General features: G+C 44.5%; 1 protein-coding gene across 2 annotated transcripts in view; it reads right to left on the bottom strand.

Annotated features, from left to right (window-relative positions):
* LMBRD1 (LMBR1 domain containing 1) overlaps positions 1–23,558 on the bottom strand; it is a 244,472-nt gene that overhangs the window by 152,709 nt on the left and 68,205 nt on the right. For both annotated transcript variants that reach the window (XM_026654807.1, XM_026654799.1), the window contains exon 6: positions 22,863–22,951. In XM_026654807.1, the coding sequence (XP_026510592.1) occupies positions 22,863–22,951 (89 nt within the window). The remainder of the gene's footprint in view (positions 1–22,862; positions 22,952–23,558) is intronic.

Below are 23,558 nucleotides of genomic sequence, written 5' to 3'. Positions count from 1 at the left end.
AGCTCAGGTAACCTGGCTGTCACCTGACCCAAAGGACCAATAAGGGGACAAGATATTTTCAAATCTTGGTGGCGGGGGGGGGGGACTTTTGTTTGTGTGCTCTTTGTTTTGGGGGTTGTTCACTCTTGGGACTAAGAGGGACCGGACATCAATCCATGTCCCCCCAAATCTTTCTGAACAAGTCTCTCATATTTCAAACTTGTAAGTAACAGCCAGGCAAAGCGTGTTAGTTTTATCTTTGTTTTCTCAACTTGTAAATGTTCCTTTTGCTAGAGGGTTTACCTCTGTTTGCTGTAACTTTGAACCTAAGGCTAGAGGGGATTCCTCTGGGCTCTTTGAATCTGATTACCCTGTAAAGTTATTTTCCATCCTGATTTTACAGAGATTATTTTTTCCTTTTTCTTTAATTAAAATTCTTTTTAAGAACCTGATTGATTTTTCACTGTTTTAAGATCTAAGGTTTTTGGATCTGTGTTCACCAGGACTAATTGGTAAGGGTATACTCTCACGCCTACCCAGAAAAAGGGGGGTAAGGACTTGGGGGGGGGCAATTAGTCTCAAATCTGCCCAGGAAAGGGGGGTGAGAGACTTGGGAAATATTTGGGGAAAGGCAGAGTTCCAAATGGCTCTTCCCTAAGATTTGGGAACACACTTGGTGGTGGCAGCTTACTGTTAACCTAAGCTGGTAAATAAGCTTAGGGGGCTTTCATGCAGGTCCCCACGTCGGTACCCTAGAGTTCAGAGCGGGGAAGGAACCTTGACATACTTTTTCAAAAGATGTCAGCCCCATATTTTAAAAGGAAGGAAGGTTTCTGGGACAGTGTTCTTCAGGAGCGCTCTTGAGCTTTGGATTTCTTCTTCCCCTCTAGGTCCTTTGAAGCCTAAAAGTATTTTCTAGGCATGTTGAAAAGCTCATCTTTATTTCAGATATTTGGAGAGGAGAAGCACTAACTAGTACGGTGGCAAAAGGCTGGGTTATTTTGTGGGCAAGTATTACATAGATTTTGTTGATTATTTGTAGTGTGTAATTTTAGTTTTTGTAAACGTGATAAATGTGAATTGTAAGAATTTTGGATTATGTCTCTGCTCTTACAATGTTATTATGATAGCTTTCAACTCAGTTATTTCCATTAATTAAACCTTTTAATGTAGACTGCATTTGTATATTAAATTGGCAGAGCAAGCAAGTTGATAACACATGAAAATATTTTGGATAGAGAAGATTTAAAACAGGATGTACATTTATGGTAAAATCCCACTAAAGAAAATAGACCTTTTTAAAACTGATTGAACAGGACCTTATATAGAAGAGAAATATGCTGCATTTTTCTAAACAAACTTTATATGGATATTATTGTTCTGAGTGTAGCATCATTTAGTGTCAAGTCAACCAGCAATACTACAACTACTATCAAAACCTCTTTCCAGCTTCTCAGTCTTATTTCTGTGGTAAGTCAAAGTTGTATGAAATTTGAAGTATTCCATTTTAGTTAAACAAAGTTAGTTGCTTTTTTTTTTTTAAATACTAGTAACAGCTACACAATTAAACATTCAGTACTAGTTCAGCTGCATCTGTTGTCAGCAACAGGAAATTTTCCTAGTGTAAAACAAACCAAGTATAAAATTGTACACACCCAAAGTCTTTTTTTAAAGCCATTTTTATGATCCCCTTCCACAAAAACACATTGTCTGTTTGTAATTCCCTATCACTCAGATTTGAAAACACCTAGCATATTAGAACGATGATTGATGCATTTCATTTCAGTATAATGTAAACCCTAAAATAAGTTACCCTTCAGAACTGCTAGTAGCACTTTTAGAACTCCTTGTTCCTTGGTTTGCAAGCTAGCATTCTAGATTTTTTTAACACTTGTTTTGACATAAAGCAATCATCTGTAACTTAACAGAAAAATTCCATTATAAGAGTTGAAATTCCCTTGAACATTTGGAGATTTCTCTGATGCAATACCGACAGTTTAAAAGCACAGTTCTACACTGAAAAGACTGTTAAAATGACACCTTATTGAACATACACACTCACCTCCATCCATGGGGTACGTACTCAGAATCAACCCTCCTTTCTTTATTGACCAAGGACCAAATTTTGCCTTGATTTAGGTCCTACAGTAACCTTTTGAATAACAAGTTTTTACTCTTATTAGCACTACAAAGCAAATATAGGAGAATGAGCTGGATTCTATTCTGGCTTGGCTTTTAGTCAACACAATGATTAACTGCAGAATCTTTACTGGTGAGGACGCATAAGCCATGAAAAAAAGTTTGAGTTCCAGGTTGTACACCGAATTTGCAGGCCTAGCAGTTCAAAAAACGTTACTACTTGTAAACACATCAGATATGGGGTGTGATGTATCACTCCATATGTGTTATGGAAATATGCTTATGAATATGACATAACTAGAATATGCTTAACGCTAAATACCCCTTGTATGGTGTCATTAGAAAGCTTGTAATCTACCAAGTGTGTCCATCCTATTTGTTTGCACATATTTCTATATCTGGAGTTGGGAGAATAAGATATAAACTTGCATCACTGATGCAAACATATTAAGTGGAGGCCATTAAGGGTGCTCCAGAAACAATCAGTTGTAAATGGCCTTAGTTACTTGAAAGCCTTCGTATCTGGGGGCCAGTTCACTGGGACTGGAGACTAGGAGTCTTACAGTGACATATGACCATGTCACCTGATAATGAAATCCATCTTAAATCTGGTACTTCTCCGTTTAAAGGAGGGATGCGGACCCAGAAAGACAAAAGATTCCTGCCTTGTGCCAAAGCTATAGAAGGGGGTGGAGCAGGACAAAGAGGCTGCCAGTCATGAGAAAACCCCTGCTTACTACTTGAGAGTCTGCTTGAACAAACAAGGACTGTACCAGGGGAAAGGGCTGGGCCCAGACTAGGAAGGAGTTTAGTCTGTGAAAGAAGCTTATTCAAACATCTGAGAGTGAGATATTACCTGTAATCAGTTTCTTAATGCATTAGACTTAGACTTGCGTGTTTTTGCTTTATTTTGCTTGGTGACTTACTTTGTTCCGTCTGTTATTAATTGAAACCACTTAAACCCTACTTTTTATACTTAAGTGATTTTTTTATTAATAAACCCAGAGTAAGTGATTAATACCTGGGGGAGCCAACAGCTGTGCATCTCTATCAGTGTTATAGAGGGCGGACAATTTACAAAATTTACCCTGTATAAGCTTTATACAGAGTAAAACGAATTTATTTTGGGTTTGGATCCCATTGGGAACTGAGTGTCTGGGTGCCGAAAACAGGTAACCTGCGGAGCTGTTTTCAGATAAGTCTTCAGTTTTGGGGGTGTGGACCAGACCCTGGGTCTGTGTTGCAGCAGACTAGCATATCTGGCTCAACCAGCCAGGGTTCTGGAAGTTCCAAGCTGGCAGGGAAAACAGGCTCAGAGGTAACTTCAGCACAACAGGTGACAGTCTCAAGGGGGTTTCTGCGACCAAACCCATCACATGGGATATAATTGCATACATCATAGAATCATGTGACTCGAGAGGTCATCTAGTCCAGTCCCCTACACTCATGGCAGGGTAAGTATTATCTAGACCAGTGGTTCTCAAACTTTAGTAACCCGAGGACACCCATTTTGATTTAAAATTTTGCCATGGACCCCCAAATCCCCAGCTCAGCCCCAAGCCATGTCCTCACTCCACCCCTTTCTCCAAGGCCCTGCCCACCCCTGCTCCTCCTTTTTCCACCCCCTCCCCTGAGCACCCCCATACCCACTCTCCCTTCCAGCGCCTCATGCATGCTGGGGAACAGCTGTTCCCCAGCATGCATGAGACACTGGAAGGGAGGAGGAGTTGAGGGAGGGAGGGGGGAGGAATTGATCAGCGGGGCCCGCGGACTCCCTGGAGTTCCCTCGGAGACCCCAGTTTGAGAAACTCTGATCTAAACCATTCCTGACAGTTGTTTGGAGATTTTTAAGAGCAGGTTAGTCAATGATGGAGACCCCACAATCTCCCTAGGCAATTTATTCCCGTTCTTAACCACCCTGTCAGTTAGGAAGTTTTTCCTAAATGTCCAACCTAAACCTCCTTTGCTGCAGTTTAAGCCCATTGATTCTTGTCCTATCCTCAGAAGGAAAGAATTTTTCTCCCTCCTCCTTGTAACAACCTTTTATCTACTTGAAAACTGTTATGTCCCCCCTCAGTCTTCTCTTTTCCAGACTAAACAAACCCTTTTTTTTCCCCTCCCAATTTTCCCTCATAGGTCATGTTTTCTAGCCCTTTAATCATTTTTGTTGCTCTTCTCTGGACTTTCTCCAATTTGTTCACATCTTTCCTGAAAAGTGGCACCCAGAACTAGACAATACTCCAGTTGAAGCCTAATCAGCATCAAGTAGAGCGGAAGAACTACTTCTCTTGTCTTGCTTACAACACTCCTGCTAATACATCCCAGAATGTTGTTTGCTTTTTTTGCAACAGTGTTACACTGTTGACTCATTTAGCTTGTGGTCCACTATGACCCCCAGATCATATTGGCCCTCAAGTGCTTTTTGAAAACAGGGAACAAATTCACTTTTGAAAGTTTTAGCCACAATCTGAAAATCAGAGTAAAATATAGAACTTCGATGCCAATTTTATAGTCACTTTCCAGAATATAAGAGCACTTAAAACTGAAGCAAGATGCCCTGACTATTCCACATTCAAAGTCTGGTCATCCTATAGTAAAAGCATCCCCCCTTCACCATTACAATATACAAGATCAATAATTTAGCAATTAGATAATTAGAATATAGTTAGAATTGTTTATTAAAGCAAAAGTAAGTTATTTAACTTGCAGACAGATGAAAGTTGTTTCCTTAGTTATATTAATATTTTAACAAGTGAAAATTTGCTTTTAAGATTGTGATACTACGCCCCCCACATTCTTCAGAGATACTGTTATATAATTATGGCATAAGTATGATGTATTTTATGCAAGATAAGGCATGTGAGATATAAAGGTTATGATTTACTAAATGATAATCCTATTTGTAAGCATGTGTCATTTTTGTATCTGAAGTTAAGAATATGGTTTATGCATCTATTACTAATGTGTTTACACCTCGGAAACGCCCACTAGATAGAATGCAATCAGTCAACAATAGGTCTTAAAAGATGCTAATCTCCTACCAGGAAGCCTTCCTGGGGACGCTGCAAACAGCCTCTGAGTTATAGCTGCAGGGACATGTGACCAAGTCACCTGGTACTGGACTTCATGATAATAGTAGTGTTTTTCCACTGACCGGGGGTGGGAATCAAACTGGGAGACAAAGGATTCCCGCCATATACAAAAACTATGCAAGGCAGGGTAGTGACAGCGTTGTGGTTCATTCTTCATTGACTCCCCATTCAAGGAGGAGGACTGCTGGAAACACCCGAAAACAAAGACTGGACTATGGGACAAGAGCCTAGCCCAGGCTAGAGGGTTGTCTGGCCTGTGAAAGGAATATCTGGAGTTTTAAGCAGCAAGCAAGTTCAGCTTGCCTTCAAGAATCTGTTATCTACCTAAAACTAAGTTTAGGGTGAGAGTTTGCTACTTATAACCAATTTCTTTAGTATATTAAGCTTAGATTGCATGTTTGTTTTATCTGCTAAGTAATCTGCTTTGATCCGTTTGCTATGTTTTCTTATTGGCATTTCCCGACAGTCAATGGAGAATGTCTTTTGAACTACGTCAATTGTCCTACAGCACAGGGAAATGGAATTTTTTTTGGTGGCTTTGCCTTTCAGATAAAGGTTTCATATTTTTGACCTTCAGCGACTTGTTATTTCATGCTTGCATATGCAAAGACACACTTTACTGCTCACATGAATCTTGCAAGGACTCTTGAAGTTTTAAATAAAAATTGTGCTACAGTTTTTAGTGGTTTTAAGATATCCTCATACGAGATTCATCTGACTAAGGTTTATCTACTAAACAACCTGCAGCTTGGCAACTTAATAAATAAATAAAATCAGTCTAGTTACATTGGTGCAACCTCCTGGTATAGTTACACAAATGGAAATATTCACCTAAGAAATTACTCACCTTGTGCAGTAATGATGGTTCTTTGAGATGTGTCCCCCTGTGGGTGCTCCACTCTAGATGTCGATGCGTCCCTGCGCCGGAGATTTCTCGCAGCAGTAATTGGCCGGGGGAAGGGCGTGCACAGAAGGCACCTCCTGTAGCACGCGCTCCCCCGACCGTCCCCTCTGTTCCTTCTCTACCGCAGAGCTCGGCTGTGTGAACTCCGAAGTAGAGGGGAGGAGGGTGGGTAGTGGAGCACCCACGGGGACACATCTCGAAGAACCATCGTTACTACACAAGATAAGTAACTTCGTCGTCTTCTTCATCATCAAGTGGTGTCCCTATGGGTGCTCCACTCTAGGTGCTTGTAGAACAGTACCCCACCAGGGGTGGTAGGAGTTTGGAGTTATGTATAAGTGTGTGATGAGAGCACTGTAAGGCCAACGATAAGAGTCTGAAACAAGGCCTTAGGTGATAGTGTAATGCTTAGCAAAAGTGTGCTCCGATGTCCAGGTTACAGCTCTACAAATATCTATTAAGGGGACATTGTTCAAGAATGCAATCAACGTTGCCATGGCTCGCGCTGAGTGGGATCTGAGGCCCACGGGGGGTTCTTTGTGATGCAGGCGGTAGCAAGCTTGAATACAGGTAGAGACCCATTTGGAGAGTCTGTGGGTCGATATTGTAGAGCCCTTGGAGCACTCTGCTGTAAACACGAATAGTCTTGGTGACTTGCGAAATGGTTTAGTTCTGTCCAAGTAGAAGGCTACAGCCCGTCTGACATCCAGCATGTGCAATGTTGCTTCTCGAGAGTCGTTATATGGCTTGGAGTAGAAGGCAGGTAAGTGTATGGCTTGGTTAATATGAAAATTTGTAGCCACTTTGGTCAAGAATTTTGGGTGACGACATAACATGATTTTGTCTTTGGTAAATACAGTGTACGGTGGTTCAGTCATCAATGCTCCTATTTCGCTGACACGTCCGGCAGACGTGATTGCCACTAGGAATGTGACCTTCATTGACATATGAAGGAGCGAGCAGGTTGCTAGAGGCTCGAAGGGTGGTCTTGAGACATTTGAGCACCAGATTGAGATCCCATGGTGGTGCAGGTTGGCGTACTTCTGGGTACATGTTCTGTATACCTGCTAGAAAGCGCCATGTAATCAGGTGAGCAAATATTGAAGCCCCTTCTACCTGTTTGTGGAGGGCCGTAATGGCAGTGAGGTGTACTTTAATAGAGCTTATGGCTAACCCCATTTCCTTCAGTTCTAGTAGGTAGTCTAGGATCGTAGATAGAGGCGCCATGGTCGCGTCCAGCTGTTTTTGCTGACACCAAAGGGAGAACCTTCTCCACTTGTGGCGGTAAGTATTTCTAGTGGTGAGGCGACGGCTATTTAGTAATACCTGTTTTACTTTCTCCAAACAGTTCAATTCCCCATGTTGGAACCAGAGAGGAGCCATGCTTTGATATGAAGTTTCGCTGAGTCTGGATGGAGCATCAGGCCCTTGTTCTGGGACAGGAGGTCCATCCGGAAAGGCAATGGTTGTGGGGCACAGACTGCTAGACGTGAGAGGTACGGAAACCAAGTCTGTCTGGGCCATGTGGGGACAGCGAGAATGACATATGCTCTGTCGAGTTGTATCTTGCAGATGACCCGTGGGATCAGTGGGAAGGCATACAGGAGTGACACATTCCATGGGATGAGGAAGGCATCCCCTAACGATCCCAGTGCCCGGCCTGCCCTGGAGCAAAATAGTGAACATTTGTGATTTGTCGCTGAGGCGAAAAGGTCAATTACTGGGTGACCCCATTTTTGGAATATTGTGTCGAAAACACTGTAGTTGATTTCCCACTCATGTTCCTGTGAGAAGTGCCTGCTGAGGTTGCCGGCTGTAGTGTTTTGGCACCCTGGTAGGTATGATGCTGTGATGTTTATATTGTTGCAGATGCAGAAGTTCCATAAATTCACAGCTTCTACACATAGTGAGTGAGACCTGGCTCCTCCTTGGCGATTGATGTAAAACATGCATGCCACACTGTCGGTGAGAATAGAGATTGAGGTTTCTCGTATGAGTGGGAGGAAGTGTCGGCATGCATTGTGTACCACGCGGAGTTTCAGGAGATGGACATTTAGTCCGGTTTCCATCACAGACCACTTGCCTTGCACATTGTGGTGATCCAAGTGGGCGCCCCAACCTATCAGGGAGGCATCTGTTGTAATAATCACTGATGGGGGAAAGGGGGGCTTGTTGAAAGGGAATCCCAGAGCATACGTTCCCTGGCTGTATCCACCATTGTAGGGAGAGGATAACCCTTGGTGTTACTGTCACGTGTCTGTTGAGAGAGTGTTTGCTGGGTGCATAGACCGTGCTCACCAGTGCTGCAGACAGCGCATATGGAGTCTGGCATACTTTACTACAAAAGTCGTAGCTGCCATATGTCCCAGGATCTGAAGGCATGTCCCCATTGAAATTTGTAGGCTGATGGTCACCATGGAAATGATTGGTCAATGTAGTAAATCTGTGGTTTGGCAGTATTGCCTTGGCTTGTATGGAGTCTAGGTCGGCTCCAATAAACTCCAATTGCTGGGTTGGTTTTAGGGTGGATTTCTTTTCATTTATCTATAGACTTAGTTGGTGAAACAGGTCTGTGGTCTTCAGCATGCATGCCGTTTCTTGTTGGTTAGCACCCTTGAGAAGGCAATCATCCAAATAGGGGAAGATTATGACTCCATTGCATTGTAAATGTGCTGCTACTACCGCGAGCGTTTTTGAGAATACACGGGGAGCAGTAGACAGTCCGAAGGGAAGGACCCTGTATTGGTAGTGATTGGGTCCTACTGTGAACCTCAGGAACCGTCTGTGGGCAGGATGTACGTAATATGGAAGTATGCATCTTGGAGGTCAAGGGCTGCAAACCAATCCCCTGTATCTAGTGCTGGGATTGTGGCCAGAGTGACCATTTTGAACCTGTGGTTGTGTACGAACCTGTTGAGTTTTCGGAGATCTAAGATTGGTCTCCATCCCCCTCCGTTCTTCTCTGTCAGGAAATATTTGGAATAAAAACCCCTCCCTCAGTATTGATGTGGTACTGGTTCTACAGCACCCAGCAGTAGGAGATGGTCTACTTCCTGTTGCAGAAGGTGCTTGTGAGAGGGGTCCCTAAAGAGGGACAGGGAAGGGGGGATGGCGGTGAAAGGAATGGTGTAGCCAGATTGTATGATCTCCAAAACCCATTGATCTGTGGTTATTGCAGCCCAGGCATGGTAAAATGGGCGTAGGAGATGACCAAAATTGTGGGATAGGGTAATCTGTTAACGCTAGAAATGTGAGGAGGTCGTGCATCCCCTCGACCAAGACTTCAAAATTGTGGCTTAGATGTAGATGGACAGGTGGACGAGGCCTGGTTCTGTGGAGCTCGTCGTCTGAGCCAGTTGTTTCGGTCTGTTCTGAGTGAAGTATCGTGGTTGTGGACGGTTAAACGAGGTGTCTCGTGACCTTTAGTATGGTGTAAAGCGAGGGCGTTTGTCAGGCGGTGGGTATATGCCTAGTGTACGCAGCGTTGCTCGGGAGGCCTTCATAGTACGGAGGATGTCGTCAGTTTGCGATGAGAATAGTTTATGCCTATCGAAGGGGAGGCCCTCCACTTTTAGTGGTAGTTCTTTTGGGATTCCTGCAACCATGATGTTCTTCTCATAACCACAGCTGTTGTGGTTGTTCGGGCAGCTGTGCCCACTATATCCATTGAGGCTTGCAGCGCTGTGCGGGCTATTAACTGACCCTTGTTTGTAACGGCAGTGAATTGAGGAAGTTTATGCTCAGGAAGGTCCTCCACAAGCTCTTGTATTTTACTATAGTTAGAGTAGTCGTAATTTTCTAGTAGAGCAGAATGGTTGGCAACTCTAAGCAGAAGAGTGGCTGACGAGTAAACTTTCCACCCAAAGAGGTCTTGTGTTCTTTATCTTGCAGTGAGGAGTGGAAATGAGGCTGTTTACTGTGTTGATTAGCAGCCTCTATAACCACAGAGCAGGCTTGAGGGTGTGAAAACAAAAATTCCATGCCTTTGGCTGGAACAAAGTATTTCTTGTCAGCCCTTTTGTTCGTGTTTGCCATACTACCTCCGCAGGCTCTATTATAGCCTCATCCATGGGGAGGGCAATCTTGGTCAATGATGCCAGTAAGATTTTTAACAACTCATGTTGTTTCTCCTGCACCTCATGTAAGGCAATTTCTTGGCTGTTTGCTCCTCTTTTGAAGAGTTCTTGGAACTGTTTAAGGTCATCTGCTGTCGTGGGGTAGACGGCGTCACCGCTTCGTCTGGTGCAGAAGAGGAGTGTGGGGCAGGTGGTGAATCATCCAGGTCTGCCTGAGATAGAAGAGGAAGAGATACTATCTCTGTCTCGGGGGGGTCAGAGGTTTCTCTGTGTGGTAATGATAGGTGTACTCTGGAACCTTTTGTTGCTGGGGAAGGGGGACCAGAATAGGGGTTCTGGTATGTGGGCCAAGGACCCCATTGTGGCCATTGCATGGGGTAAGGTGGTAATGGGTAAGGCCAGTGCTGTGCATACTAGCACAGAATGCTCTGAGGGAATGAGGCTTCGGCTTCACAGAATTCCACGTAGGTCTCATTTGTGATCGGGATGAACGTTGAGAGGACAAGCAGGTGTCCTGCATGTCTCCTTCCTCACCACTATGCCTGGAGGGTGGTGCAGGAGATGAAGGATGGTACCGTGTTATGTAGCTTGGGGAGTGTTCAGTGCTGAGCAGTGGTGACTGCGATGCCGAAGAAACTGCTATGTCAGCAGGATGCAGGAGTTGCGCTGGTCCCGCCTTGGGGTTGCGGTCGACCGTTGGAGTGCTGACCAGTGCCAGGTTTGGCTTGTTAGCTGGCATCAAGTCTTAGGTCGGTGCTGGTGACGGCAGCATTGACCGTGGTGCCGCTGCCTGTGCCGTGCTCTGCACCGGGGTAGTCGGTGCCATGGAGACTTGACATCTCAACTCCGGTGCCGCATGTTGGGGCTCAGCAGGAGTCCGCTGAAGGATGGTGCCGGAGGAGCCTGGTGCCTCGTAAGTGCTCACTCTGGATGAATGGAGCACTGAGGGTAAAGACCTCGCTGGGGAAGCACTCTTTTACTGAGAGACCCTTGCTGGAGAGGTCGAGGCTCGCTTCCTGACAGTTTTGGAAGTCAGAGCCTTATCAGAGCTCAGGGATCTCGGTCTGTGAGACTCCCCAGAGGATGTCTCTTGCGGAGGTTGGAGGGATTTCTCCAGCAGAAGCATTTTCAAGCAGAGATCCCTGTCACGTCTTGCCTTTGATGTTAAGTTGGTGCAATGTGCACATTTCTGGGAGATATGAGTTTCTCCCAGACAGCGAATGCAAGATGTGTGGCCATCAGAGACCGGCATCAGTTCACGGCAGGAGTCACACTTTTTAAATCCTGTTGAGCCCGGCATGACTGCAGTTAAGCCTCTCCCGCCTCTCAAGAGAGAAGGGTGGGAGTTAATTGTAAAGGTAAACTGTAGAAACTGTTCCCAAATGGGGAGTTAAGAAGCCTTCTTCGTTCTTCTCTTTTCCCTGTTTTTTTTAGAAAAACTTCTAAGAGGAACTAAGGAAACTAACTAAACAACGTAACTAAGTATAGACTAAAAAGAAGTTCCTAAGTAACTTGTATACTTTTGGGGGGGGGGGAAGAAAGAGAGCACTGCGTGGAGCTCCGTCTGCCGCCGAGGACGGTTGAGAAGGAACTGAGGGGATAGTCGGGGAAGCGCGTGCTACAGGAGGTGGTAATGGCTACATGAGACGACTCCTGTGCGCGCCCTTCCCCCTGCCGAGTTCTGCTGCAAGAAATCTCCGATCTCCAGCGCAGGGAGGCACCGACACCTAGAGTGGGGCACCCACAGGGACACGACTCGATGAAGAACCTTGGGTACTGCCAAGCTAACATTTAATACTGAGAAGATTCAACATTTATTTTCACCCAGAGATTTTTTTTCCTCAAGGTCATAAAGTTAAAGACTGTCTAAGAGCCATGCACCACATACATTTAAACATGAAAGTGTTTATTTTTATTTCAATTAACACTAATTTGAATTTATTTTAAATAAACCTATTTTGCTCAGATACAACTCTACCCCAAATAAATGAATTTTATAACCATCTCCCCCTTCTGGTCTCAGATCAGGAGAGAAAAAAAAAAAAAAAAAAACCACATTTAACAAACCTATCTAGTTAGAGAAATTCTCTGCAACTGTCCACCTCAAGTTGAACATTACCATGGGCGCAGATAAGCTTGGAGCTGAACTTTATCCATCAATCATGGTACTCATTCTGATGCTGAAGGAGCCATATATTTGAAAACCACCCCCCAAGACAAACTATAAAAATGAAATCTCTTCCTTCCTAGCCAACAAGCAGGGCCCTGTTAAAGGATGGGCCCATGGAACCCAAGCCCCCCAGAAGACTAGGGGCTCCATAATTATGACTGTAGATATTTCTTCTTTTTTTTATTTAAAGGGCCCAAAAAACACATGTATTCTGTATACACCTCTGCAAGAGCGGGAAATACAGTTCACAATTTTACATTTTTATTTACTAACACTTGATACCACACCCTTCTTATAAGATGATGTGATGAGGCAGAGTGGCCTCCCACTGAGGCAGAGGGGAAGGGACCACACTCTGAACCCTGGTGGGTAGTGTCAGGCCATGCTCACCCCTCCATCAGAAGTCAGGGGGCAGAACAGGAAGTATAAAGAATGGATCAAGGAACTCAGTTGGGCTGCAGCCACCAAAGACGACAGACGCCTGCTGCCCGCTCCTGAGATGGGAGACTGCAGTGGACCCCCACCAACCTGAGGACTGGCCAGGGCTGCCTGCTGACCAAGGCACTGAGAAGTCACTGGAATTGCCACTAGCTACCTACCCTAAGGAGTCAAAAGACACCCCAGAGATGCAAGTATACCCCGAGGGGAGGCCAGGAAGTGGCCTGGGGCAGCCAACCCTACTCTGGCTGCATTTCTGCCAGAGACATAGTCAGCGTGTTGCGGCTGGATTCCCTACTGACCCAGTGGTGGAATACTCCACCACTGTTAGGGTCCTAGGCTGGGATGTGGTGGAGTTGGGAGGGCCCATCTACCCCTATCCCCTGCCACCCCACCCCTGGAGTGACAGTCCCCCCTTGTAGGCCAAGGAGCCTGCATTTGCCAGCCGTCCACCAGCGCCCGGCCCCCCACCCCTTTTTTTTTTTTTTTTTTTGCTCGGCCCTGAGTAAAGGCCCAAGCCACAGACTCCTTAGTGCCCCATACTGACTGAGGGCCCAGGCCCATAAATGTTGGCTACTCTGCCCTGACTGCAGACTAGAGACTTTGACTACTGATCTGCCTGGACTGCAGGCCAGAGCCACAGGCTGTGTATTCCCCGGCTAATTCCTTAACTGTGGGCGACACACAGTGATGTGATGAGGCGGAGTGGCCTCCCGCTGACCCAGAAGAGCAGGGACCACTGCTAACCCACTACAGATGGTTTGAGTGTACTTGACACATCATTTATTTTTAGACGTACAACGGTGCACTTGAACTGCAACATGAATATTTAAATTAACATACGTACCACCACATGCTTGCTTGCATTGTCATTGAAAGACATATTCTAACTACTTCTGATATGCTAATTTACAAATCATGGTTTCGTACACCAACTATTGTTTAAAAGAAGCTGCTTTATTAGAAAATAATCAGAAGTTTAATTAGTCTGTTTTAAATCCAGAAAAGCCCCTACAAAGGAGTTGTGAAGTGGCTCGGGGGGGGGGGGGGGGGGAGGGGGGGGAGAAGGGGGGGGGGGGGGGAGAGAGGAATAATGCAGCCTGACTGGAGCTGGTGATCAGAGCTGGCCTTAGGGTGATTCACCCAATTCCCCCGAATCGGGCCCCGCGCCGTCCCTAAGGACCCTCCACCGACGTGCCGCTGAAGGCACCGGCAGCCAATAGAGCTGCCGCCGAAGTCCCGCTGCTGTCTTCGGCGGCAACTCAATCGCTGCCGCGGAAGGACCCTCCGCCAACGTGCCGCCGAAGTCCCGCCGCTGTCTTCGGCAGCAGCTCTTTCAAATCGGGCCTTGCAGTGCCTAAAGCCGGCCCTTTCAAATGTTGAAAATTTGAAAGCAGGAGAAAAGGCTGCAGAAATATAGCAGTGTGTTGCTGCTTTCAAAGCTATGCAAAAAGAGGTATCTACCACTGACCAAGTTTCTACAGATCCTGCACTGTGGAGAAAACGAGATGAACAGGCAGACCTGGGTTCCTAAAGGTTTGGCTGTCTGTAGAAACACAGATGTAGAAAACTTCCTGACTTTTGGGCAATTGCAGGGGCAAGAAAAAAGTTTGCTAAAGAACTTTCCATCTTTGACGAAGTTGTTGAGTAATATTGGCTTATTTGCTCTCCATCTACAAGAAATATTTAGCGCTTAGCCTGTTAGCATTTAATCTACTGGAAAAAAAAGCTTTTTCAGAAGAACGATTTAGTGACTGGGGATTCTAGAGTGAATGTCACAGTTTCATCCATCTCTGGCTGACTACCTGGCTAAATCTGGACAGAAATAAACCCTCCTATCTGTCCCCAACTATGTATAACACATTAATTAACTTGGTAAGAAAGAAAATTAAAAATACCAAAGCAGGAGAATTACAGCATGCCAACAATTTCTCTAATTGTTGATTCGGTACCTCATGCAGTGCATGTAGACCAAATCACATTCATATTCTGATTCCTCAATTCAGAGGGACAAATAATCGAGTGATTCATTGTTTCAACCTTTTAAGAACCACAGGTGCAAAACTGGGCAAAGCTGTGGTGGCTATGATAAATAACCTAGGTTTGGATATGTCTAACTGCCGTGGACAATTGCATGATAATGCTAGTAATATGGCTGGTTGTTTGTCAGCAGGCCCATCTATCATGGAAAATCTCTACTTGTACAATATATTCCCTAAATTTACTTGGAGTCAATGGTGTTAACAGCTGCTCAGATGTAGTAATTTTGGGGAGGTTATGCAGTGACTATACTCTTTCTGCTCTGAATTGACATCTTCCGGAAAATAGTTTCCCATCATGTAAATATTAACACTAGTCACAGACTGATGACTTTCAAAAGTCTGCCAGATATGCAATGGTGTAGTCGTACCAATTCTACTGTAAGTCACTGTGTCAAAACAATCACAATATTCAACAAGCATTGGAAGATGCATAAAAAAATACAAATCAGACTCCTGATACTCATTTACATGCAGCTTCTATCAGAAGAAAATGGAACAACTGAAGACAGATTTCATGGCACAACTTTTTAACACTGTGCTTCAGCAGTTCAAACAGATCAGCATCCGGGCTACAATGGACGTACCTCTAAGTACTACTGTTAATTTATCGCTTTCCCTGGAAACATTTGTTGTGTGTTGCGTGACCAGTTTGAGGATTTTGAATTCAGTACAAAGAAAATGTGCAAAGCAAGTTTCCATATTGTCAACACCCGTTGCATTGTACCCATAAAAGAATGAGTGTGACAAGTAGAGCCAGTACGTTTCCTTTTTTCAGATTCAAAGATTCCAAGGCCAGAATGGACTATTGTGATCATCTAGTCTGACCTCCTGTATAACACAAGCCATAGTTTCCCTAAAACAACTCCTAGAGCATATATTTTAGAAAAAACATCCAAACTGGATTTAAATATTGCCAGTGATGGAAATTCCACAATGACCCTGGATAAAGTGTTCCAATGTATGCCTTTTCTTCAGTCTGAATTTGTCTACCTTCAATTTCCTGCCATTGGATAGGGTTATACCGGTCTCTGCTAGATTGAAGAGACCATTATTAAATATTTGTTCCCCATGTAGATACTTACACTATAATCAAATCACCCCTTAATCCTCTCTGTTAAACTAAAGAGACTGAGTGCTTTGATGCTATCACTATAAGGTGTGTCTTATAATCCTTTAATAATTCTTATGGCTCTTATCTGAACCCTCTAAAATTTATCAATATCCTTCTGGAACTGGGGGCACCAAAACTGGACAATATTCCAGCAGTGATTGCATCTATGCTAAATGACATTATTTTACCTTTCTATTCCTACTCAAGATTCCCATTTATGCATCCAAGGATTGCATTTACTCTTTCAACCACAGTATCTCACTGGGAGCTTGTCTTCAGCAGATTATCCACTATGACCCTCAAATCATCTTCTAACACTGCTTCCTAAGTTACAGTCCCCCATCCTGTAAGTATAGCCAACATTCTTTGTTCCTAGATGTTTACATTTAACTGTATAAAAATGCCTATTATCTACTTGCCTCCTGTTTCCCAAGTGATCCAGATTACTGTGAATACATGACCTGCCCTCTTCATTATTTAATCACTTTTCCCATTTTTGGTTCATTTGCAAACTTAAGTTTTCTTCCAAACCACTGATAAGTGTAAGGCCAAGAATCAATCCATGTGGGACCCACTGGAAACAGCTGCTCAATGTCTATTTCTTATTTACAACTACATTTCAGACCTATGAGTTAGCCTGTTTTTAATCATTTAATGTATGCCAAATTAGCTTTATATTCTAGTTTTCAATCAAAAAGCCAGGGGGTGCGAAGTCAAACCCATTACAGAAGTCCAAGTATATTACATCAAATAATGTTACCTTTACCAACCAAATTTGTAATCTCATCAAAATAAAATGTCAAGTTAGATACTGCCAAACTATATTCCATAAACCCATGTTGATTTGCATTAGTTACATTACCCTCCTTTAATTCTTTGTTAACTGAGTCCTGTATCAGTTGCGCCATTATCTTGCATGGAGTCAATGTCAGGCGGACAGGCCTATAATTACCCAGTTTATCCTGTATCAGAGGGGTAGCCGTGTTAGTCTGAACAGTGCAAATATTTGTAATAAAAAATAAACAGAAAGTGAGCACTGTACACTTTGTATTCTGTGTTGTAATTGAAATCAATATATCTGAAAATGTAGAAAACATCCAAAAATATTTAAATAAATGGTATTATTGTTTAAATGTGTGATTAATTTGTTTAAACTGATAGTGGTTGGGATTTACCGTAAACCGGAGGACGCATCTGCATCCCTCAAACATGGTGATGTGAAAGTACACATCTTTCAGATCGAGGGCGGCGTACCATTCTCCTGGATCCGGGGGGTGGGGGATGATGGAGGCCAAGGGACATCATGCAGAACTTCAGCTTCGCTATGAAGCGGTTCAAGTCTCGCAGGTCCAGGATAGGTTGCAGACTACTCTTGGCCTTTGGGATTGAAAAGTAACAAGAATAGAACCCCTTGTTTCTGTACTCTGGAGGAACGACCTCCACCACACCTAGCTGCAGTAAACCCTCTACCTCCTGCACGAGGAGACTCTCGTGAGAAGTGTCCCTGAAGGAGGACGGGAAGGGGAGGTAGGAAGGAGGGGCAGAAAGCAACTGAAGGGTGTAACCCCGCGCCACTGTACTGAAGACCCATCGGTCCGATGTTATAGATGCCCATGCAGGGAGAAAAGGAGAAAGGCGGTTGGCAAAAATAGGAAAGGAAGGATCCTGGAACAGTCCAGTAGGTCGCCCTCAGGCACACGCTCAAAATGAGCACTTGCCCACCTACTTATTGCGGGCCGAGCTCAACTGAGAAACCTGCGAAGGCTGGTGGCTATGACACCGCTTGTAGCCTACGGATTTTCTTATGGGGAGGCTCCTGGCGAGGGTGGCTCCCCTGGCCCTGAGGCTGCTGTGGCTTGAACCGCTTGCAGGGAGGGCCAGGAACATACATACCCAACATTTTAAGAGTTGTGCGGGAGTTCTTGAGGCATGGAGCTTATTGTCCATCTGTTCCACAAACAGGGCTTGCCCATCGAAGGGAAGGTCTTACATCGACTGCTGAGCCTCCGTGGACAAGCCAGAGAGGAACAGCCAGGATACCCAGTGCATAGCAACGGCTGAGGCCAGGGTTCGGGCGGGGATGTCCGCCGCATCCAACGCTGCCTGGAGCGTCACCGTGGCTGCAGTCATGCCCTCCTCCATGATTGCCCAGAACTCCTCCTTAAAATCACAGCATCCCAGGACAGTCTGATGGTTGACCACCCTCAACTGGAGACTAGAGGACAAATAAACCTTACGCCCAAACAAGGCTAGTCTCTTCGAGTCCTTTATTCTTAGGGGTAGCTCTGGGTTGACCTTGTTGCTCCCTGTGGTTAACTGCCTCTACCACTAGGAGTTGGGAGCAGAGTGGGTGTACAGGTACTCGTGGCCTTTGGATGGCACAAAGTACTTGTGCTCAGCCCTCTTAAAGACGGAGGGAATAGGAGGGAGTTTGCCACAGGGTATTAGTGCTCTTTGAGACCCCCTCATGAAGGGGCAAAGCCACCCTGGCCAGTGCTGTGGAGCAGAGGACATCAAAGGAGAGTCTCAGGACTCCTTTAACTCCTCCACCTGAAGGCCCAGGTTGGCAGTGAACCTCTTCAGTAGTTCTGGTTCACTTTAGCATCATCCAGAGGAACCAGAGGAGGGGGCCCCGTTATAGTCTCGTCTGGTGACGACGAGGATGCCCATGCCATAGGGTCCTCCACAACCATTGGTGGCCCAGTGGCTTGCTCCCCTACTCCCTGTTGGACCTGCAGGGTCCTTGCACCTGAGGTTCCATGCACCGGAGGAGGGCGGGAGAGAGAGGCCGTTGGTCTCGGAGGCTCCAGGCATCAAGGGGAAGGCCTGGGTGAAACCCCGCTCCCCCCCCCGCAGGTTCCATGGGTACCACCGCTCTACCCCGACCAATGCCAGTCACTCCGCCTGGAGTCTGATCTGGAACGGGGTCTTGGGGACCGGTGGCGCTTGACGGATCTGCGACAGCCTGGAGCTGGCAATCTAGGTCTAGCGCTTGAAAAATGGTACCAGGATGAGGAGTGGGACCGGGAGAGGAATGGTAGCATCAATTGCTTGACGGGTCCCTGAAGCGGTACTATGGTCTTGGAGATACTGGGTGCTGGGGCCAGTACTCCTGGCTGGGGGCAGGTGTGGGGGGGGGGGCATGTGCTTCCAGAGGTTTGCGCCTGATCACCAGCAAGCTGCACCTAAAGCCTCTCTGCCAGTGCCCAATGTCTGGGAACCGAAGGAGGCCGTGCTGCATCTGCCTTTCACAGTCAGAGGCGTGGCGGCTACGGAAGGGCGAGCGCTGGTGGGACGTTCCCCATGACAGGGAACGGTGCCGCTGAGGTGGGGACCACACTGGTCCGAACGCAGGTTTACCCTGTCACCGGGGAACCGCAGGAGCCAGTGTGGGCAGCACCAGGAGGGACATGATCTCCTGTACCACCTGCAGGGCCTCTGGTGAGGACGGTACCTGGAGCTGGCAGAGGCCCCTGCCACTACTCGGGGTGGCTGGCGGGCATTGGGCTAGGTTACCCTGCTCAACCAGAGCTTGGGCCGAAGATCCCGATGGGGGTGAAGAGATACCCAGCCTGGGACCTGGCTCACACCCAGTATTATCCTTTCCCTTGCGGGAAGTTGGAGATTGAGCCCATGCCGCCTTCTTGGTCGGAGCCACTGATGGGGATTGTGGCCGGCCAGTGGACGGTCCTGGTGGGGTGCTGCGTACCGAGGTCACGGTGCTCGGCGTGGAGTCAGAGCGTTGCTCTGGTGCCGGGGTGAGGGCCAACTCCATAAGGATTGCTCTTAAGCAAATATCTTGCTCCTTCTTAGTCCTTGGCTTGAAGGACTTGCAAATTTTGCACTTTTCACTAACGTGCCCTTCACGCAAGCAACGCAGACAGCTGCTGCGTGGATCACTAATGGGCATGGGCCTCTTGCAGCAATCACAGGGCTTAAAGCATGGGGACCAGGGCATGGCCCATCCCGAGACAAAGTCCCGTTTGGGACCTACAAAGTCTCTAACTATAGCTAAGGGATTTACTAACACTAACAGAAAACTACATACACTATCATACAAGAATTAACAAGTTCATATGAACAAGAAAGCAACAGCGCCAGCTGAAGCAGCAACAATTCCAGCATGGTCACTGGCAGCAAGAAGGAACTGTGGGTTGGGCGGAGCCGGCAGTGCCCTATACAACATGGCATATGCGTGCAACTCCAGGGGGCGCTGGAGCTGGTCCCCTACAGATATTGCTGAGGGAAAAAGCTTCTGGCACCAGTGCATGTGGTGAGCATACACACTTAAGTTGAATGGACATGAGAAAGCACTCTAAGGAGAACTGGATTGTACAGCAGAAAAAGTAAACCGGAAAGATTTTCACTAATTTCAGTTTAATATTAGATATTACTTAGAGCAATAGTAGGCACAACATTTTCAGAAAGCAGTATTTTTTAAGTTGACAACATCCCTTTCAGAGTACTCGTTTACTGAACAAACTCCAGGCCAGGAGATATTTTTTTCCCCAACATTCTTTTGCCAAAAGTTTATATTCAGCTAAACTAGCTCTGTAGTCAGAGTATAGATTCTTTAAGTTATGACAAATATTGTCAAACCCATGACACTTATCTATTGAATCAGTGTGTAACCGGAAACTGTTTTTACTAGTTTGCTATCCATCTGAAACTACATCCTTAGTTTCAAGCCACCATGCAGGCTATTACACATCTTATAACCTCAGTCATATTCTGCCAGATATAGGACAGTATGAATTGCAGATATGGCTGCTCAGTTTCTCCTTGATTATTAGAAAACATTATTTGCACAGTGCTAGCCCCTACTAGCCCCAGAACCCATTATGTTTGGCACTGTTCAAATACACAAAGAGACAGTCCCTGCTCCAAAGATCTTATCGCAAGTGTAAGACATTAGGTGGTTATAGAGACAAGCGAGTAAAGGAAAACAAAATGAGACAATATATTGTCAGCATGGATAGACAGCTGGTGTGCTGAGACCATTGCTTAAGTGTTTCAAAAGCATAACAAAGCAGTGATTTAAGGAGGGATATGAATGATGACAGTGAAGTGGTTTTGTGGCTGTTTATGGGGAAATCTACCCATGTGTGAGAGGTAGCAAGGGCACAAGCATCAAGGTGCTGTTTCAAAGTGTAACAAATGGGTGATGAATGCTGGCATCTGTGGCACACCACATAAATGCTGTGGATATGACAACTCTTGTAAGAGTTGATAAGTATCATGGCAATAGACCAGGAAGGGCCTTGAAAACAGACAGATGAAAACCTGGCCCCACTGAAGTAACAATAGGAATTTTGCCATTATCTTAAAAAAAAAAAAAAAAAAAAAAAAAAAAAAAAAAAAAAAAAAAAAAAACAAAAAAAAAAAAAAAAAAAAAAAAAAAAAAAAAAAAAAAAAAAAAAAATCAGACAAAGGAACAGTATCCAGGAACTCTTAGTCTTGATATACACATTTTGTGGTGGTAAAAACTTGCAAATACACACTAACAAAAAGACATTTAGTGCCTCGGTCATATCAGTTTATGTATTTTTCTCAGAATTATACTGTTTTGAATATATCCCAGCATCTTTTGACTATGGCTTAGGGTTGGCCAGAAGTCTTCATTGTCTTCTCCAAATAACTTAAGAAAAAGTTTGGTGTATTTAACAATTTAGAATTTTATGAGTAGTTTAATTTTTTTCCACTCTCCAGTAAGCACCACAACTATGCTGACTTTTACCTGTGTTAAAATACACTTTGAGACCTTCAACCCTATTCAATTTTACCTTTTTCCTAGAACGCCCATCACCATAGTATTAAAGAGAGACAAACTGTAAGCTGTTGTCATTTTTATTAACCATTCATCTTTGGTATCCAGGTCATTTCTAGTTGTACTGAACTTCACTGGTCTTAGGGCATCCATCACAATTACTAAACTTCTAAAAATGTAAGGGAAGACTGTCCAAAATCAACAGCCTCTCCCACTCCTTAAACAAACCCGTTCCTCCTCCTCAGCATCCCTTGACTGCGTTCTCCAGTGGAGGGGAGGCAACTCAAGCAGACTTCTACACTTGTATTTGAGGTAAGCTAATAGAACTGGTCCCCATCCAGCAAACTTGATATGCAACGCTGACATCACATAACTAGAGCACTGAAAGGAATATCACCTCCCTACTCTGCAAAACATGTGTGATGTCATCTAGTGCAAAAGATACAAAGAACTCCAGTTTCATACCCCAATAGGGCAAGATTTTTCAAATATTTGGTTATAATTCTGTGCGATGTTAAGACTATATACATTCCCTGTATAATTTAATATCTTAAACACTTATAACAGAGGGGTAGCCGTGTTAGTCTGGATCTGTAAAATGGAACAAAGAGTCCTGTGGCACCTTATAGACTAACAGATGTATTGGAGCATAAGTTTTCGTGGGTGAATACCCACTTCGTCAGACGCGCTTATAGTTTTCCTCTTAGTAAGATCCAAAGAAAAGATGGGACCTTTACATGGGTAACAAGGATGTCTAGAGAGATAACAGTTAATGGTAAAAATAGTTTTTGGAAAGGTTAAAAAACCTCATGAGTCAGGGTTTAAGCTGGTCTCTAACTATTAAGGATTAGGATAACACCATTACGGGAGCAAGTTTTTTGCAACTTCCTCTGAGGCATCTGGTGCTGGTCACTGATGGAGACAATACTGGACTAGCTGGACCACAGGTCTGATCCAGTATGGCAATTCTTATGTTAAAAACATTTTACCTTTCAATTAATAACTGAATTCAAACAAATTCTATTCCTTACAAGGAAGCACATACTATTTTTCTTATTCAGATGCCACTTCGCATTATTAAGGTAAAAAGTATAATTAACCGTTTAATGCCAAGTTCAAACACACAATTCCTGAAAGAACTTACGACTACTTCCAAGTTCCTCAAACAGGAATTTCACTTTCTCCCACTCAGTGGAATTTCTCTTCTGGGGAACATCCAACGGAACGAAGGCACTATAAACAAGAAAAAAAAGTTAACACTTCTTAAAATTTTTAATAGTCATTAAAACTTCAGAACTGCAATAGACTGCCACTTAAAAGAAATATTTTAAGGGGAATCAATCTACCCCTGAAGAAAAAAAAATCTCCTACATCAAGCTGAATTATATATACACACAAAAAGAATGATTTTCTTCCAGACCAATTTTTCGTTTTAGTTTATATCCCTTCATACTAGCTATGCTTTTGTATAAATCAGTTTCCAATGTTGCAAATATTCTGTCTGCAAGTTATAAGGAGTATAATAGTGCTCTCTTCAGTTAAGATAGCTATCCTAAACAGGTAGTTTATTTTCAGTGTACAGCTCTGGGTTCTTCATACATAGAAAATAGTGGAGGGCATGTTATCAGATGCAGCAGCACTGGCCAACTGCACAGTTGAGAGCGGGACTTAAGCATTTCAGTTATCCATTCAGTGTTGGACAGCATTAACTTGCACTTTTTTTATACTGCTGTAGAAAATGCTTGTTAAGCTAAAATACTTATCTTCATAATACATTTTGGCCCAATTTGAATATAGATTCATAGATTCTAGGACTGGAAGGGACCTCGAGAGGTCATCG

The sequence above is a fragment of the Terrapene carolina genome, unplaced genomic scaffold, assembly GCF_002925995.2.
Source record: "Terrapene carolina triunguis isolate 2854851 unplaced genomic scaffold, T_m_triunguis-2.0 Scaffold42, whole genome shotgun sequence".
In the NCBI taxonomy this organism is placed as follows: Eukaryota; Metazoa; Chordata; order Testudines; family Emydidae; genus Terrapene; species Terrapene triunguis.
The sequence above is the reverse complement of the archived record's forward strand: the minus strand, read 5'-3'. Positions and strand labels throughout refer to the sequence as shown.